General features: G+C 36.4%; 1 protein-coding gene across 1 annotated transcript in view; it reads left to right on the forward strand.

Moving 5' to 3' along the window:
- The window catches only part of DCDC2C (doublecortin domain containing 2C), a 147506-nt gene extending 129656 nt beyond the window's left edge, over positions 1-17850 (forward strand). The window contains exon 11 of the mRNA XM_027840359.1: positions 17770-17850. Within this exon, the coding sequence (XP_027696160.1) occupies positions 17770-17850 (81 nt within the window). The remainder of the gene's footprint in view (positions 1-17769) is intronic.
- The last annotated feature ends 4 nt before the right edge of the window (positions 17851-17854 follow it).

Below are 17854 nucleotides of genomic sequence, written 5' to 3' on the forward strand. Positions count from 1 at the left end.
TTACTATTTCTCTCTTTTTATTATCTTGATACTATTCTGTCACCAGAGCTAAGTATTTCATGACTTCCTTTTGAAGCAAGGTCAATATTGATCAAGGTAGGAGACTCCAAAAGCTAAGTGTAAGTCATCGATAATGCTAAGTGGGATCTTGGTGAATTAAGTATTAAGTAATGAAAGTCTTAGAGATGACAAGTCACCAGAAAAATAAGGCATGAATTCTATTATCCAGAATTAGGATATTATGTAAATTATTCATAAAATTTTTCCCTTAAAAGTTCAAAATGGTATATAATATAGAAGTCTATGCAAAGTTCAGCTGTAAGATATTTCAACTGCTTAAATGATGCCGCATTATTGAACTGGCACGAGTGAGATATTTAATAGCGCAAGGGAGCGTTCCATTGCAGCAAATTCTGTGTGGCATGTAAATTATTCAAAATGATCAGAATAACAACAAACAAACAAACAAACAAAAATAACAACTTGAACTTTATAGTGGTTCCCTCACAACGACTCTCTACCTATCTATGAGGTAGATAGTGAAGGTATCATTCTCATCTTAAAGTAGAAGAAATATGTTTGAGTTAAATGACTTGCCTGGGGCTACCCAGGACTAGTAAGTGTCAGCATTGGCATTTGAATCTGATTTTTTTTTTTTTTTTACCACTGGAACTCCTTCTTAGACAAAAGAAACAGTGGACTTAAAAAGTCTACTAGGTAATCTGGGTTCTCCTTGTTCTACCACTTGCTATAGCATGTGACTGGGTAATTTGCCTAATTTTTCTGAGCCTCAGTTTCCTCAGCTATAAAATGGGATTGATAGTTTATGTTCTATATGAGATAATGGATGCAAAACTGTTATACATTTAAAAGTATTATACACATAAAAAGCATTAGAATTGATCTTGACTGAAGTAGGGCAAGGTCATATGACTTAGAGTATCCCCTTCTCTTCCCACCTATCTCTAATCTTAGGAAACTAGAAGAAATAAGCAGAGGTATGGATATAATTGTCATAGATTAGAGTGTCCCAACTCATTCTGTATAGGAATATTTATTTAAAATTCCTTGTAATTGTTGTTGTTGTTGTTGTTGTTGTTCAGTCATTTCAATTGTGTCCTACTCTTCATGACCCCGTTTGGAGTTTCCTTGGCAAACTGGTTTGTCATTTCTTTCTCCAGCTCATTTTACAGATGAGGAAACTAAAGCAAACAGGGTTAAGCGATCTGCCCAGGGTCACACAACCAGTAAGTGTCTGTTGAACTCAGGGAGTTGAGTCTTTCTGACTTCAGGCCTGGCACTCTAACTGCACTGCACCACTTAGTTGCTGTCCTTGTAACCAGACCAACAAATTTCTGTCACTCTGGTTCATCTGTCTGAACCCATGTCCAAGCATGCATAGGACCACAGCAGTATTCTTTCCAAATGGAAATTGAATATAACCATAGTAAGAAATTCCTATAAGATCACTGGGGTGGGATGTGTATATATACATTAAAATATTTCTAGAATGTTGTGACCAATGTGTTATATCCAAGCAGCTAGAATAGGGCACATGGGAATGGAAAGAGTTTCTTTTACTTCACCTCAATGGCCACTTTTTTTTATTTAGGCAATTGGGGTTAAGTGACTTGCCCAGGGTCACACAGCTAGTAAGTGTCAAACAACTCAGGTCCTCCTGACTTCAGGGCCAGTGCTCTATCCACTGCGCCACCTAGCTGCCCCTCAATACCCACTTTTTGACTTATAGGAGATGCTATGGTCTAGTCAGGCCTGTCCTATCTTCTTTGAGGGTAGATGAATTTACAATCCTAATTCCCCTGAGTAACAATATCCTCATATACCTTTAGCCACCTGCACTTTTGGACAGATTTGTATTCAAATATAATCGTTTTCACTGAATAATTGTAGCTCCCATCCACATCTGCCTGATATAGAACTTGTATTTTCCTCTGACCCATTCCTGGGGTCCAGTAAGTTGGTCATGCCATTTTTAACACACAGGAAAATAAACCCTGACTTGTGAAAAAAGTCTAAGCCGAAACATTAAGCAGAGATCTAATTAGAAATATGATACCACTTGAAACATTTTCAGTCATTTGGATCTTTTAAGGGGCAGCTTGCGTAGAGGGCCAGTCTTGATATGGGGAGGACCTGGATTCAAGCTCTGCCTCTGACAGGTTACTTGTGTCCTATTCTCCTTTCATTGCCCCAGGCAGCATTCCCAGACCATGTGTTAGAAGTCAACATTGGTGGAAGGACTTTCTACCCTGAGAGTTCCTTATACCATGAAACAATAAGTGCCATCTATATTTGTATACCTGGACTTATATATGTTTGTGTATATATGTATATATATACACACACACACACACATGCATTCATATCTGTGTGTATGTGTGTGTATATATAATGCAGCTAGGTGGCACAGTGGATAGCACTCATCTCCCTGAGTTCAAATCTGCTAGTTTTGTGACCCTGGGCAAGTCACTTAATCCTGTTTGCCTCAGTTTCCTTATCTGTAAAATGAGCTGGAGAGGGAAATGGCAAATTACTCCTGTATCTTTGCCTAGAAAACCCCAAATGGAGTCATGAAGAATCAGACATGACTGAAATGACTGAAAAACAACAACTATATATATATATATATATACACATATGTATGTATATACACGGGCTCACACACACACGCGTACACACACACACACACACACACAGAGAACTATTTATGTTGCAGGGACCAAACAATTTGGGCTTCAGGTTTCTGACATATCACTGGAACCTAAAATAGAACTTTTAGTAAGAGATGAAAAGAAATAAATCCTTCAAATTTGCAACTTGTGTGGCTTATGAGAAGTTTGGATAGGCAGGCTGGATCCCACTCTGGAAGGGTATTTTAGGTGAATTGATTACTTGGTTTCTCTAAATTGACAGCCACATTTTGGTGAAAAAAAATTCCTTCCCTTGAGTAGTTTCTAGGAAAAGAAAATCAGAAACATGAGGCAGAAAGAGGCTTGAAGGTCCACAGGCACTCAGAATTGACAAATTAGATTTTTCAGGAGCCCTTTTTCTTCATTCCACATATCTTCTGTGAACTTGGCAGTCTTCCCCCCCAGAGAAAGCCAAGATGAGAAATAGCAGCACTGTGGTAAGTAGGGACTGAGGGTCTCTCTCTGCTTTTCAGAATGCACCAAGATTCTATAACATGGAGCCATATAATATCCTGCCCCAGCCAGGGCATTCATTTTCACATTTTTTGATCATTAGGGTTTGTCTACATTGATATTTGAAGGGGGAAAAAACTCTAGGCCTGTGCAAAAAAGTAGTCCTCTGAAAGCAGATCACATTGTTGGCTTATTAAACTGGAATGAAAAATAGACTGTCCTTTACAAACTGCAGTAGTGGCTGCAGGAAATCTGAGCTGCCTGTTTATAGTCATTCAAAAACACAGCTAAAGTTTAATGAACATGTTGTAGGCATAGCCCAAATATAGATTTTTCTTTTCAAAATTAGGATTTTTTTTGTTATTCTGGAGGATGTTGGTATGAAGATACTTTTAAGTTATGCTTTGGTTTCATTTCCTGTCTGTGATTAGCTCAAATGGAGTGTTCATTCTTCCAAGAGAAAGACCTTGTCAAAGAGATCCTTGCATTTATCACATCTGTCTGGCTAACCACAACCTGTGTACTTGGACCTAATGAATAAGGTTGTGTTAAAATAGCAGCTGGCATCCAGGTCTATTGAATTTGATAACAGGGCGGGCTGGATGATTCAAACCATATAGTTTACTTCTCCTATGGGAAAAAAACCCCCAAAACTCAACTCTCTCTCTCTCTCTCTCTCTCTCTCTCTCTCTCTCTCTATATGGATGTATACATACATCCATACATACACACCACACATATGTCTTTTGGGCTTTATGGCCAACTATCCCTTCCACCAAGCTGCCTCTCATATATATATGTATATGTGTATGTATATATAATATAGATGTATACGTATACAAATATGTGTGTATATATAGAGAGACACACACATACATGCCTATTAAAGTTTAAAATTGCATGAAGACTTTTGGGATATCCTGTGTATCTCTTGCTATATATACTGATATATATTCTGTATAGAAACATATAAATATATAATAAATAAGTACACATATCTATAAATATATTCTCTCTCTAGAAATACACATATAATATACATTTATAATATATTAAAAGTTTATATATATAGTTTGTTTATATATAAAAAGTATATATATATAAAATTTCCTTCTATGGACATACAATAAGGAAACCTTTTGGACATTTAATGCACAAGAATAGTTATTAAGGTAATGACGATAAGTCACAATCTCCAATTCCTTTTACAAGATAGTCTGGCAATTTATATACATATATATATATGTATATTTAACATGCCAGATAACCACATTTGTGTTTTGCTTTAAGAAATCTTATAGATAAGAGCCATAACTAGGGCAGGGAGACTGGGGCATTACTCCAAGGGGATGAATTTAGAGGGTGCTGAGAACACTTGCACAGAATGGAAGCATGCTAAGCAGAGTTTAGCACCTGTTTAGTAAGGTAAATTAATTAAAATAGAAAGTGAGCAGGTAGGCAGCTACTGTGAACTCCTCTCTGATTTCTCTACTCTTTCCTTAGCCACTCTCATGTGTTCTGGAGTTTCTTTCTCCCTCCCCTAGTTTGGGGCAAGTTTTGTGCTACTTACCCCTAGGTGTGTGCACTTAATTTCTGGTGCTTGCTTCTCAGGTGGAAAATTTCCTTAATTAAGACTTTGCCATATACCAGGTTTGAAAATTATAAAATAGATATGTTGTATGGAAAGGGATAGGGAAAAGTCATTTTTCATTCCACATGACAATTTGTCCAAGGTCTTTGATGTAGTAGATTTCCTGATACATTTAAATGTTTATATTACAGATCATTAACTACTTGGCAGAGACTTGATTGTTAGGAAACTTTTCTAAATGAGGATGAATCACAAATGAGAATGCAGAACTTCAAATGAACTGGGTTAATGGAAAAATGACTCCATTTGATTTACAGGCGACTTTTCCCAGAAAGGTATATGTTACCTCAAGTAAGCTCTGAGAGGCTTGAGTAGATTGACAACTGGCCTTAGAATAAGGAAGACCTTTGTTGAAGTCTTGCCTCTGACACATGTATGTCTCTGGACAAATTAATGTAGCCTCCAGTGTCCCCAGACAACTTTCTTTCTTTTTTCTTTTTTTTATTAATTTATTTTGATTTATCAGCAATCACTTCCATAAGCTTTTGAGTTCTAAAATTTTCTCCTTTTCCCTTCCCACCTCCCTCCCCAAGATGGTACACAATCTGATATAGACTATATATATATATTTTTTTCTATATATATATATATATTTTTTGAGGCAATCGGGGTTTTAAGTGACTTGCCCAGGTTCACACAGTTAGTAAGTGTCTGAGGCTAGATTTGAATTCAGGTCTTGCTGACTTCAGGGCTGGGTTCTATTCACTGTGCCACCTAGCTGCCCCTAGGCAACTTTCTAAGACATTAATTTGAATAGCAGTTGCCAAACTTCATTGGTAGTGGGGCTTTCCTATACCAATCAAATCATAGTTCTGGTTCTCTCCACCCCTCAAATTAATAAAATAAAACCATGGAAAAATGTGTTCAAACACAATATGTATATAACATGCATATATATATTCATAGAAGTTCTTATTATATGCATATATATATATATATACTGTGTTTTAACACATTTCTCCATGTTTTGATTTTTAATATTTTTGATCAATTTCACTAATATTGTATATTATACAATGCACAAATGCATACACACAGTGCAATGTACACAATATACACATGTGCATATATGATGCAATAATATGCATACACACTTGTGTATGCAATAATATGCATATATACTTGTGTATGCATATACTTATGTATATGTGTGTATACATGTGTATGTCTGTGTGTATACGCACACATATACACATACCCCACTGTGCCAGATAGATAGTAGGATAGAGAATGAAGAATGGACCTGTGATTTCATTGCTATAGAGTACATAATAAGAACTTAATATATGAATGATGATAGATTAATAGAATTTTGAAATAAGAATGACTTTGAAATGATAGAATCCAAACCTAACATTTTGCAGAAGGAAAAAGTGAACCTCAGAGAGGTTGTTACTTGCCTAAGGTCATGTGGTTAGTCAGTTGCAAAGATTTTGATCTCAAAATTCAGTCTCAGATTTTTAAAAAAGTATGTCCTAAACTATAAGTTCCTTGTTTTTTTGATTTTAGAAACAAATCAAAAGAGTCCTTAGAGAAAAGTTAGAGGTATTGTTTTTCTATCAATCTACCATCTCATCTCAGAGAATAAGTTAGATTAATCTGTCCTGATTTATTCTTAACAAAGCCATGTTGATATTCATTCTCAAATTTGTGAGTTTCCAAAGACTTTCAATTATAATTTTTTTTGATAGTATACCAGGATTTTTCTTTTTCCGGTGATACAACTCAAAGTGACGTGTCTCTAATTTTCAGGGATGTCTTTTCCCTCCTCTTTCTTGAAAGATAGGTGTTATATACGACTCTTTTCCCAACCTTTAGTCATATCACATGTCCACTAGAAGTTCTTACGGCTAGTTAATGGTACCTTTTGACTGATTACAGACAGTTCTTTCAGCATCCTTTGATATAAATCAGACCCTGAAGATTTAGACAGATTCCCTTTGTTCAGGTTATCTATAATTTCAAGTATTTTTTTGGGGGGAGGACGGGTGGATTCTTACTTTCCGTTCTTAGGTTTTGCCTATTCCAGTAGTTGGATCCTTTCCCTAGTCTCAGAGAAAGGGCCATCCTTTTTCCTCCCTAAAGCTAACTCAGCTATCTCAACCCTAGATCCCATCTGTTTCTGATTCTTAAGAGAGCTGGTTTTCTCATTAATCTCATCCCTGGTCAGCATCTTCAATTTCTCCTTCTCAACTAGTTTCTTTCCTCTGATAGTCAGCATATATGGCTTCTTCAATTCACAAAACTTACTAAACTTTGCCATTTATTCTTGTTTCCCCCCTATTTTTTAACCTTCCCCTCCTTTCTTCCTTCCATAGATATTAAGTGATCACCTACTATGTGCTAGATTCTGTGCTGGACATTTAGGTTGCCAAACTTTGCCAGTGAGTAGTACTCTACCTCCATTTTCAACCTATTCACTCATTTAACTCCTTGCTGGCTTTCATACCCACTATTCTCCTGAAACTGATCTTTCTGTATGGTTATCAGTTATTTATTATTATACCAAGAATATAAAGATAGGCAAAGAATATTTCCTATCCTGAAAGGGTTCACATTATAATACGGAAGACAACATGAAAATAACATACAAGATACAGAGAAAATGGAATGTGAGCTCATGGCTGGGGTTGGGGGGACCAGAAAAGGCCTCTTGGAGAGGATGAGACTTGAGTTGAGTCTCAAAGGAACCCATAGAAGTAAAGAGAAGATGAGCAAGAGAGCATTCTAGGTACAGAGGATGAGTCAGTGTGGAAAGGCATGGGGTGGGAGATAGACTACTGAGTGTAAGGAACAAGAAGTATGCCAGTATGGCTATATTGTAGACTGTATGAGAGAAGTAAAGTATAAAAAAAACTGGGAGTGTAGTAAGGGGCCAGATTACTAAAAGCTTTAAGTGATGGAGGAGTTTGTATTTGATCTTGGATATAACAGGAAACCAATGGATTTTTTTGAGTAGGGGAGTGACATAGTCAGACTTGAACTTTTGGACAATTACTTTGATAGTTGAATGGAGGGTGAATTGAAGTGGAGAGAGACTTGCACTAGGGAGGCCAATTAGAAAGCTATTAGAGTGAACCAGGTAAGAAGGAACAGGGGCTTGGACAAAGTTGGTACCCGTGTCAGAGGCAGGAGAGGAGGGGATGTGTATGAAGGAGTTAAAGATAGAAATGAGATTTGGCAAAGGGTTGGATGTATGACTTGTTATCAGATGCAATGGCTTCTCCTTTATCCTCATTCTTCTTGACCCCTTTGCTACCTTTGATATTGTTGACCATCCCTGCTCCCATTTCTTGAGGCTTTCTTTTCCTGTAGTATGATTCTATATTACATTGGTTCTCATCCTATTTCTCTGAGTGCTTTGGTTTTTCTTCATGATCTATTTTAACTCTTCTGTCTCCTTAGCTTTGGCTATTTCCCATGGCTTATTCCTCAGTTTTTAAATTTTTTTAATCTCTCAGAGAACTCTTCTAGTCTCAAGGCCTATCTATGTTGATGACTCCTAAATCTATTATCTTCAGTTCTGTCCAGCACCAGTCCTGTGTTTCATACCATCTTGCTGTTAGATACAGGAATATTTAAGAGATCTATTACTTCGAAATGATGCAAAAACTCCCCTGTGTGGGACCCTCCTCTGTGGGTTGTAGAACAAAAAGATCTACATGAGCATATTCACCTCTCAGGGACTTTGTCCTAGGGTTTAAGACACAAAGGAGTTAAATGTCAGAAGTGGGATTAGAACCTTGCTTAAATATACTATGTTCCAATCTGAACTCATCACCTTTACTTTACCACAAAATGAGTTCCCTTTATCAACTTCCCTGACTTTGTCAGTGATATCATCATTCACAGGTTGTTCAAGCCTAAAATCTTAGTTTCATCTTGGATTTATTCTTTTCCTTCTTACACTATCTCTAGGTACCATGTTTTGAAAACTGCTTAAGTTTTTCCAAGGATCATTACAATCTCTACCAGATTACTATCCATATTTTTTTTTTTTAGCAGAACTGCTCTTCTAAATGTAGAAGAGGCCTTTGGACACTGGAAATAACACATTTTGTAGATTTTATCCAGGAAAATCTCACATGGAGATTTTTCATTGTAAATAGGGACTTTGGGGGCAAGGACTTTGTAATTTTTCATTTCTGTATTTCCAGAGCCTAGCACATTGCATTCCCAGCACCTTAAAGATAATAGACATTTAACAAATATATATTGAATTCAATTCCATATTTAATAAAACACACTGGACTAAAATATAAATTCACTCCTTTGAGGAGAATATTAGTTGAAAAGCAATGTACCACCCTTTTGAAATAATTTCTTTATAAAGATAATTTAATCTTAATATAAAATCTTAGAAATCCATTGATACCAAGTATTCATATCCTTTAGATTAGAGTTTCTTAGCCTTTTTTTGTTATAGATCCCTTTGGCAATCTGCTGAAGACTATGGACCCCTTCTCAAAATAGTGTTATTAAATGCATAAAATAAAGTATCTCATATTGCAGCGGAAACTGATTACACTCAAATGCATTTACCAAAATATTAAAAATTCCAAGTTTATGGACCTCCTAAAATCTATCCATGGACTCCTTGGCATGTGGATTCTGGGTTAAGAACTCATGCTTTAGATAAACGTGGGTGATCTATTTACCTTTCCATGGTCCTGATGGGCGGATGACAGGCCTAGAAGCTTTAGGAAGGCCCCCAAGTCAAAAGAACAAAGAAAGCTCCATTAAGTCTGAGATGCAGTGCTACCTTGTCTCTGTATGGAGTCAACAAACATGAATCTGTGCTTATTTTATTTGCATCAAGTGTCACATTTTACATTAAATTTTATGTTCCCTATTGGTTTTCTGATCACATGCCTTTGTGTGCTTTATCAAATGTGACATCCCCCAACATCTTGGGATTAAATTGAGAAGATGTCATTAGATGACCTCTGCTACTTCCAGCTCTAAATTTATGATACTGTGTTACCACAGGGGAGAGAGACAAGATATCTAGATTTTTCTCCTCATTACTTCACTTTCTTTCTTTATGCTGCTTGCTTATTCTCCAATTCTTCCTTGAAAATGGTGTAGGTCAGATATTCCATGACAATATAGTCTTTTGGGGACACATTGGGCAATCAGGATAATGAAGGGCCTCAAAACAATGCCTTATGAGGGTCATTGAAAGGAAATAGAGATGTTTAACCGTGGGAAGGGTGGATAAGAAGGGGTTGGTCATGTGGATAACACCTTGTCTTCAGGTATTTGAAAGGTTGTTGTGTCTAAGAGAGTTTTAGACTTGTTCTGCTTGCCTCCAGAGCAATCAGTGGTAGTTGCAAAGAATAAAACTTCAGCTTGATGTAAAGAAAGTTACTAATAGAGCTCTCCAAATGTGGAAAGGGCTGCTTTGGGAGACAATGACTTCCTTCTCATTTGAGGTCTTTATGTAGAGGTTGGATTGCCACTCGTCAGCAATCCTTCAGTGAGTATTCTTGTTTGGGTATATGTTGAAATAGACAGCCTCCGAGTTCTCTTCCATCTCTGAGTTTCTTTGATTCTGGTTCTTTGATTGTGTAATCTCCTCTTCTAGGTTGGCCAAACCTCTGGAATTTCTCCTCAACCTATCAATTCAACTGTACTTCCCACAGTTCCCTAATGGAAACTCTGTTCCAACCGAGCAGGTCTTCTCTCTGTCCCATGAATACACAGTGCTCATTCTCACTTTCACAACGTTGGTTTATGATCCGTTTACATGGAATTTCTTCTTTTCTCCTCTTATGTCAATCCTGTCCTCAAGGTTAAGTTTGAGAAACAAAGGCTTTCTTTTCAATGATCGTACAGTTTAGCACTTGATTATATACTGTTTGTTACTTGTTTTATATCAATCATTTGTTATTAACCATGTTATAAGCCTCTTGTGGTTAGCAACAATATTCTGTTTTGTTAAATACAGTCTTCCACAACAGACACTTATTGGTTGATTGGTGGATGGCTTTTCTTTCCAATGAATAGTGAGGGAAAACAAGGCTAATAGTAGCTTCTAAGTATGTAGTGCTTGGTGGTTACATATCATACTATAGGATTTGAAGTGGGAAAGGACTTCAGAGATCATCTAGTCCAACTACCTCATTGTAAAATGGAAGAGATTAAAGTCCATTCCCACAAAAATTCTTGTGAGGTAGATAGTGTAGGTATTATTATGCCCATTTTATAGAGGATGAAACTGAGCCTTAGTGAGATTAAGTAACTTGCTCAAGGTCACATTAGTAGATAGGTGGCAGAACTAAACCTTGAATTCAGGTCTTCTTTGTAATTCTCCCTTCAATGTTCTCTCATTTCCTTTCAAGGCTTTGTTCTTTCAATGTCCATGAAACTGAACTTTTTTCTCATGTTTCACAAAGAAGTGTTTTCCTTAATCCTTCCTTTGTGCCTATTGTATTTAAGCAGTCATTTGCCATTTCTCTCTAGGCCTCACACATTATATCATTTCCTGCTTTTTCTTTTCTGGTGTCTGATTTTTTTTTTTAAATTTCACTCTCAGGATGAAAGTCTATCTATAAAAGGAAAGATTCAGCAGTGGGAAAAGATACATTTTTTTCAGAAATGTTTTTCTTATTGCGCCTGTCACCAATTTCCCAAGAGGACATAATCATCCATTATCATCAATTAATATTTACTGAGCTCTTGTCATTTCCACAGCAAATAATTTGGCTATCTGAAGTGAGGAAGTTGACTGTAAAAAGATCTAAGTTCATCTACCTTAAAGAAAAATAAAGGGGCAGACTCACAGCATTAGAATGCATGAGACACAAGTGAGAATATTTTTGTACCGAAGGTGTCTTTCTTAGAAGTAACCCTTGTAGTATTTAAAAATACATCTACTGGAGTAGATGCTTATAATAATTACAGTAAATCCTTTATTGACAATAGCAATTGGTGATATATTTCATGGGCCCTTTTTGATAAAATGGTCACATTATACTTGTTTAGAAATATGAACAAAAAGGCCAAAACCCAAAAATTTATAGTCAACAAGTATTTATTAAGTACCTACTATGTGTCAGGCACGATGCTAGGTCTTAGGGATATTACAAGCATGATGAATGAAACAATTCCTACTCACAAAGATCTTGCATTCTAATGGGAGAAACAATAAGTACATATAAAATACATAGCATCAATAGAAAACTAATAAATACAGATGTATACAAACATATATACACAAAGTAGTTAAATAAAAGGTAGTTTGGGAGGGAGAAGGTCATTAACAGCAGACTGAAAAATAGTTAACTTACAATTGTAAGAATTTACATTGTTGAAAAAAGAGACTAATTGGAATCCATAATGCTAGAACAATTTCATTTATCTTACTACCTCCAAATTAGAAGGTTGTTGTGGTACATACACTGCTGCAGTGTAATGGTATTTGGAGAGTGACAAACACAGGATTTGGACTCTGGCGGTCTGACTGGTGGTGGTGCACTGCTTATTTGATTTGTGACTTTGGGTAGATCATGTCACCTCTCAAAGCCTCAGTTCCTTTATGTGAAAAAATGCATATTAATTGCTTACATATTGAACTCACAGGGTTCTTTTGAGGGTAAAATGAATAAATAATATAATGTTTTCTATAATTGTAAATTGAAATGATTAATTTCCTCCTATGCCAAAACATTTACCAGAGTTTATAAAAATACCTATTCATTGCTTTGAGTCTTATCTCATTTTCAACTTTCTTCTCATCCAACATAAGAAATAGAGAGAAAGCAATAAGGGATTAGGGGTACCCAGGAGCTATATGGGAATTCAAGGTTAGACTTTAAGTATGATAAGAACCAGAGCCATAACTAGAATATTTTGCCCCTAGGGCAAATGGTACAAAATATCTTCACTCTTTTCTTTTATCCATATAGCTGTTGCCCAAGTGATATTGATATTCCTAAAGGACATGTCTGATCCTATCAGCTCCCTTCCTGATAAACACTATTGACTCTCTATTACTTCCAGAATAACACATAAACTCCTCTTTGTTATTGAAAAGTTTGTCACAACTTTGCCCCATCCTATCTTTCTAGCTCTAATAGTACTATTAATAATAATGATAAAAGTTAGCATTTACATAGCACTTTAACATTCATAAAACATTTTACAATTATTAACTCGTATGATCCTCACAGTAACCCTGGGAGGTAGGTACTATTATTCTCCACATTTTACAGAAGAGGATTCTGAGGCAGACAGAGGTTAAGTGACTTGCCCAGGGGCACACAACTAGTAAGTGTTTGAGTCTGGATTTGTACTCAGGTCTTCCTGACTCCAGTGGGAGAAAGCCAGGCCTGAAATCAGAAGACTCATCTTCCTGAGTCCAAATTTAGCCTCAGACACTTATTAGCTGTGTGATCCTGGACAAGTCACTTAATCCTGTTTGCCTCAGTTTCCTCATCTGTAAAATGAGCTGGAGAAGGAAATGGCAAGTTATTTCAATATCTTTGCCAAAAAAAACCCAAAACCAACCAAACAAACAAACCCAAATGTTGTCACAAAGAGTCAGATATGACAGAAAGTAGTGAACAACAAAAACTCTTGACTCCAGGCTCTGTGCTCTATCTACTGCACCACCTTTATGCATTTTAATGTAAACTGCCTTTATGTGTTATTACACATTACCCCCTCAAAGTACTCTATGATCCAGCCAAAACTGCTTCTTTATAGCTCTTCACCTATGATGCTTCATCTCTCATCTCGGTGCCTATGTGTGTTTTCTGTTTCTGCAATGCCTGAAGCATATTCTCTCCTATTCTCCACCTCTTGGAGTTTCTGATTTACTTCAAGGCTCAGTTCAAGCACCATTTCTCTTTCTCTCTATCTCTGTCTCTTTTTCTCTCTTTTGCTCTCCATCTTTCTGTCTGTCTCTGATATACACACACATTGGGGCGGTTAGGTGGTGTAGTGGAGAGAGCATCAGGTCTGGAATTAGGAAGGCATGAGTTTAAATCTAACCTCAAACACTTACTAGCTGTGTGGCCCTGGGCAAGTCACTTAACCTTTGTCTGCTTGAGTTCCTTTAACTGCAAAATGAGGCTAATAATAGTACCTACTTTATATAGTAAGTGCTATATAAAGTTAACTATTATAATAGTATATATGTATATATACACATTCATATATATTTGTATGTATATACAGATACACATACATATATATACACAAATATATACATACCTATACACAATATATATATATATATTATACATACTATATATATAGACACACACACACACACACACACACACAAATACATGTGTGTATGTATGCCCATTGTGTCCCACTAGAACGTAAACTTGAGGACTTGAGGGAGGGAACTGTTTTGCTTTTGTCTTTGTATCTCCAAAATATAGCTTAGTACCTGGTACATAGTAGATATTTAATGAATGATATTTAGTAAGTGTTTGTTGATTGATTGATAATGATGCTAAAATCTGCATACTCTGTCTACATCTTCAAAATCTGTGGATTCTGGGACAAATCCTTGCTTGGCTGGTCCTAGTTATGGCTCAGATGTAGATGGACACTCTCTTCACTGAAGCTGCTAAGACTGTGTTCATTGTTGGGGATGAACAACAAGAAGAAATTAGCTTGTCTACATAATTTCATCCTTCTTACTGTGTTAAGCATGGCTAAAATCTGGAAAGTAAAGTATTGGCTTCAGACTGGTCCAGTGGAAAATGTGCTTGCTGAACCAGGAGTCAGAAGTTCAAATCTCAGCACTGCTGTTTACTATCTCTGTGACCTTGGGCAAGTTACTTTCTGGGCCTCAGTTTCCTTCTCTGTAAAATGAGGAGGTTGGACTAGATGTCCTTTCTGATCCATTCCCACTCTAGATCTGTGACAGCCTTATGTCTCAGGAGACCTTTTATAAGCTCAGATCCACAATACTTTGTTAGATAGTCAAAAGAGACCATTTGTCAGTTCTGTATAGGAACTGCTGTCACTGACCTCTGAAAAGCCCACAAAGCACTATTCTGTCATCTGATGTCCATCTTTGCAGCCCACTACTTTTGTGGAATGTTTTAGAAACTCTTTCATGACACACTGAAGGAAGTGACTGGTTTGTAACTAATAGTCCTCCTGGTATTTAATTGTAAGTGGTTGGAATTTAGAGTTTAAGAATTGCTTTGCAGAAGCTGTCAAAGGGCATCCTGTGCCAATCAGAATGATTTGGTCATATGAAAATAGAGCCGCAGCTCATTTATCTGGCCTCCTTGGGCAACAATGCAGTACATGTAAGCAGATAGCCACTCTTACCTTTCTCAATGTTGTTTGGTCTATGTTCATGGAACTTTTTTTGGTGAGGAAACTCTATTAGTTTTATCACACATATCCCTTGACCTCTGAAGCAGCAAAATGGGGGTGCAATTCAGGTCTTCTGAAATCCACGGGTTCAAATCCTATACATTTTATATGAAATCTTTCCTGATTCCTCTAGCTGTTTTGCCTTAAAAATACTTATTGGTGATTGGTGAATGGCTTTTCTTTCCAATAAATAGTGATAGAAAACCTTGGCAAACCACTCCAGAATCTTTGCCAAGAAAACCCCCTAAATGGGGTCACAAAAAGTCAGACATGACTAATCGACTAAACAACAACAAAAATTTGTGTACTACATCATAGAGTTGTTGTGAGGAAAATTCTGTAAAGTTCAAAGTGCTAGAGAAATGATTTGTTTATTAGAACTCTCTCATAAGAATGAATGACTAGGGGCTCTTCTTTGAATAAAGGGAATATACTTGCATATATGTTTTTTTGTAATATCTGTTTCGGTTGTTCAAAGGAGTTTTTTTTTTTTGTTTCCAGCTTGCTTCTTATAGTTGAGGTTGCTAGGTAAGTAGCCTTCTCCTCTCTGTCCTTACCCAGCCACCTCTCCCTTTCCTCCTTCCACTTTCACATTTAAATCATAGTCATCTTTTAAAATCCAACTCAAATGTTACTTCCTTTGTGAAACCTGCCCTAATTCTCTTCCCCCCCTGCCAAGGTAGAAATGGTCTCTCTCATTATCAAATATTCTTAGCGTCTTGTTGGTACGTATTTTACCACCTTTATTCAATTGTAAGTTTCTTGAGGGCAGCTAGGAGTTGCAGTGGATAGAGTGCAGGAGCTGGAGTCAGGAGGACCTGAGTTCAAATCCAGTCTCACACACTTACTAGCTGTGTGACTCTGGGCAAGTCATTTAACCCATTTCCCTCAGTTTCCTCATCTGTAAAATGAGCTGGAGAAAGAAATGGCAAACTACTCCAGTATCTTTGTCAAGTAAACACCAAATGGGGTCACAAAGAGTCTGAAACAACTGAACAACAAAACAACAAAGTTCCTTGAGGGCAGGAACTATGTCTTATTTATCTTTGTATATTTGCCAGCACTTAGGATAGATATTTAGTACCTGTGCTAAGGTACCTACATGATGGATATTTATTAAATGTTTGCTGAAGTTGTATGATGATACTAAAGAACTCCATTTTCTTGATCATATATTGTAACTTAAATGAATATGTTAAATTTTCAGAAGTACATAAATATACATTAAATATTTAATCATTTCTAAAAACAATGGTGGCTGCAGCTTTTAAAAACTTTATTCTTTACTACATAGTTTAATTTTTTTTTATAGAAGACTGATTTTATATATTGCTTACATATCTTCAATATATTCTGTGTAGCTTAAACAATGAATAAATAATACATTTTAACATCTAGAACAAACTAAAAAAATTAAATTCTTGCTAAATGAATGTCAGATGAGTGAGTTTTTACCATAGCATTCTAGGTTCATGCTGCCTCTCTTCATACCTCTGGAGATGGTTATAGTTTGGGTTGAGCCTTTGGTGAGCCAGAAGCTGATATGATTTGAGTAACCCCTGACCTTTGGTTTTGCTCTAGGTCATCTTTGAAAAGAAATTGCCTGGGGGGTGAGTGGGGGGTGGGAATAATGTTTGTAGGGTGTTCTAGGTGATCCTAGGTAGTCAGAATTGGATCCATAATTTGTTGTTATTCCATCGGGTCTCAGATATTGTTTTAATCCTAGAGCTGTGCAATTTCCCTGACCTTTCAAAAAAAGTCCACAAGTCTAGGGATCAGTAGAGACCAGATTAGACCTCTCAGGGCTACTCTGGACTGGAATATCATACTCAAATGTTTCATTATCTAGGAAGCATGGTCAGGTGGAAAAGAAAGTAATAGACTTGGAGTCAGGAGACTTGGGTTCAAATTCCATCTCTGAAATTTACTATGTGAACATGGACAAATCATTTAAAGCCTAGAAGTCTCAGTTTCCTTCTCTATAATATGGGGATGATAATAATATTGGTACCACCTACCTTGCAGGGTTGTTAGGAAAGCACACATAGACATGTGACCTAAGATGATGACTATTATTTTTGTCTTAGAATTCACCTTCTTCCCTTCATTCTGAGTCAGAACTAGATGCTGTAGCACTGGAATTAGAGAGGCAACTGACACACTCTCTCTTGTTATAAAATAATTTACTGTCTTTAATGGGCTAACTTTCCTTACTAGAAAAAGTAGCATAGCATGGTGGGTAGAGCACTGAACATAGAGTCAGAGAGACCTTGGGTTTGAATTCCACCTCAGATACCTACTAGCTATATGACCATAGTTGAAATGTTTAATTTCTCTCAGCCTGTTTCTTCATTTGCAAAATGGAGATAATAATACCTGTAGTAATTATATCACTATGAAGTAATGTACATAAATACAAATGAAATTTATGCATTGTACATACAGCACTTTATAAACCTTCAAGTGCTACATAAATGCCAATTTTTATATTATTATCTCATTTCCCAGGATCCAATTATAGCTGAATATTTTAATCCTCAAAATTCAAATATCTAAGAGTTAAAAGATGAAATCAATTATTGACTTTGATGATTTCTATTGCAGGGAAACAAAAAAAGATGGCCTTTAAAGATGTTTGGCTTTTTTTCCAGACCAAAAGTCAAAGGTATGTTATGTAGATGTTAAAGAA

The sequence above is a fragment of the Vombatus ursinus genome, unplaced genomic scaffold (assembly GCF_900497805.2).
Source record: "Vombatus ursinus unplaced genomic scaffold, bare-nosed wombat genome assembly UNPS02014841.1, whole genome shotgun sequence".
NCBI classification, from domain to species: domain Eukaryota; kingdom Metazoa; phylum Chordata; class Mammalia; order Diprotodontia; family Vombatidae; genus Vombatus; species Vombatus ursinus.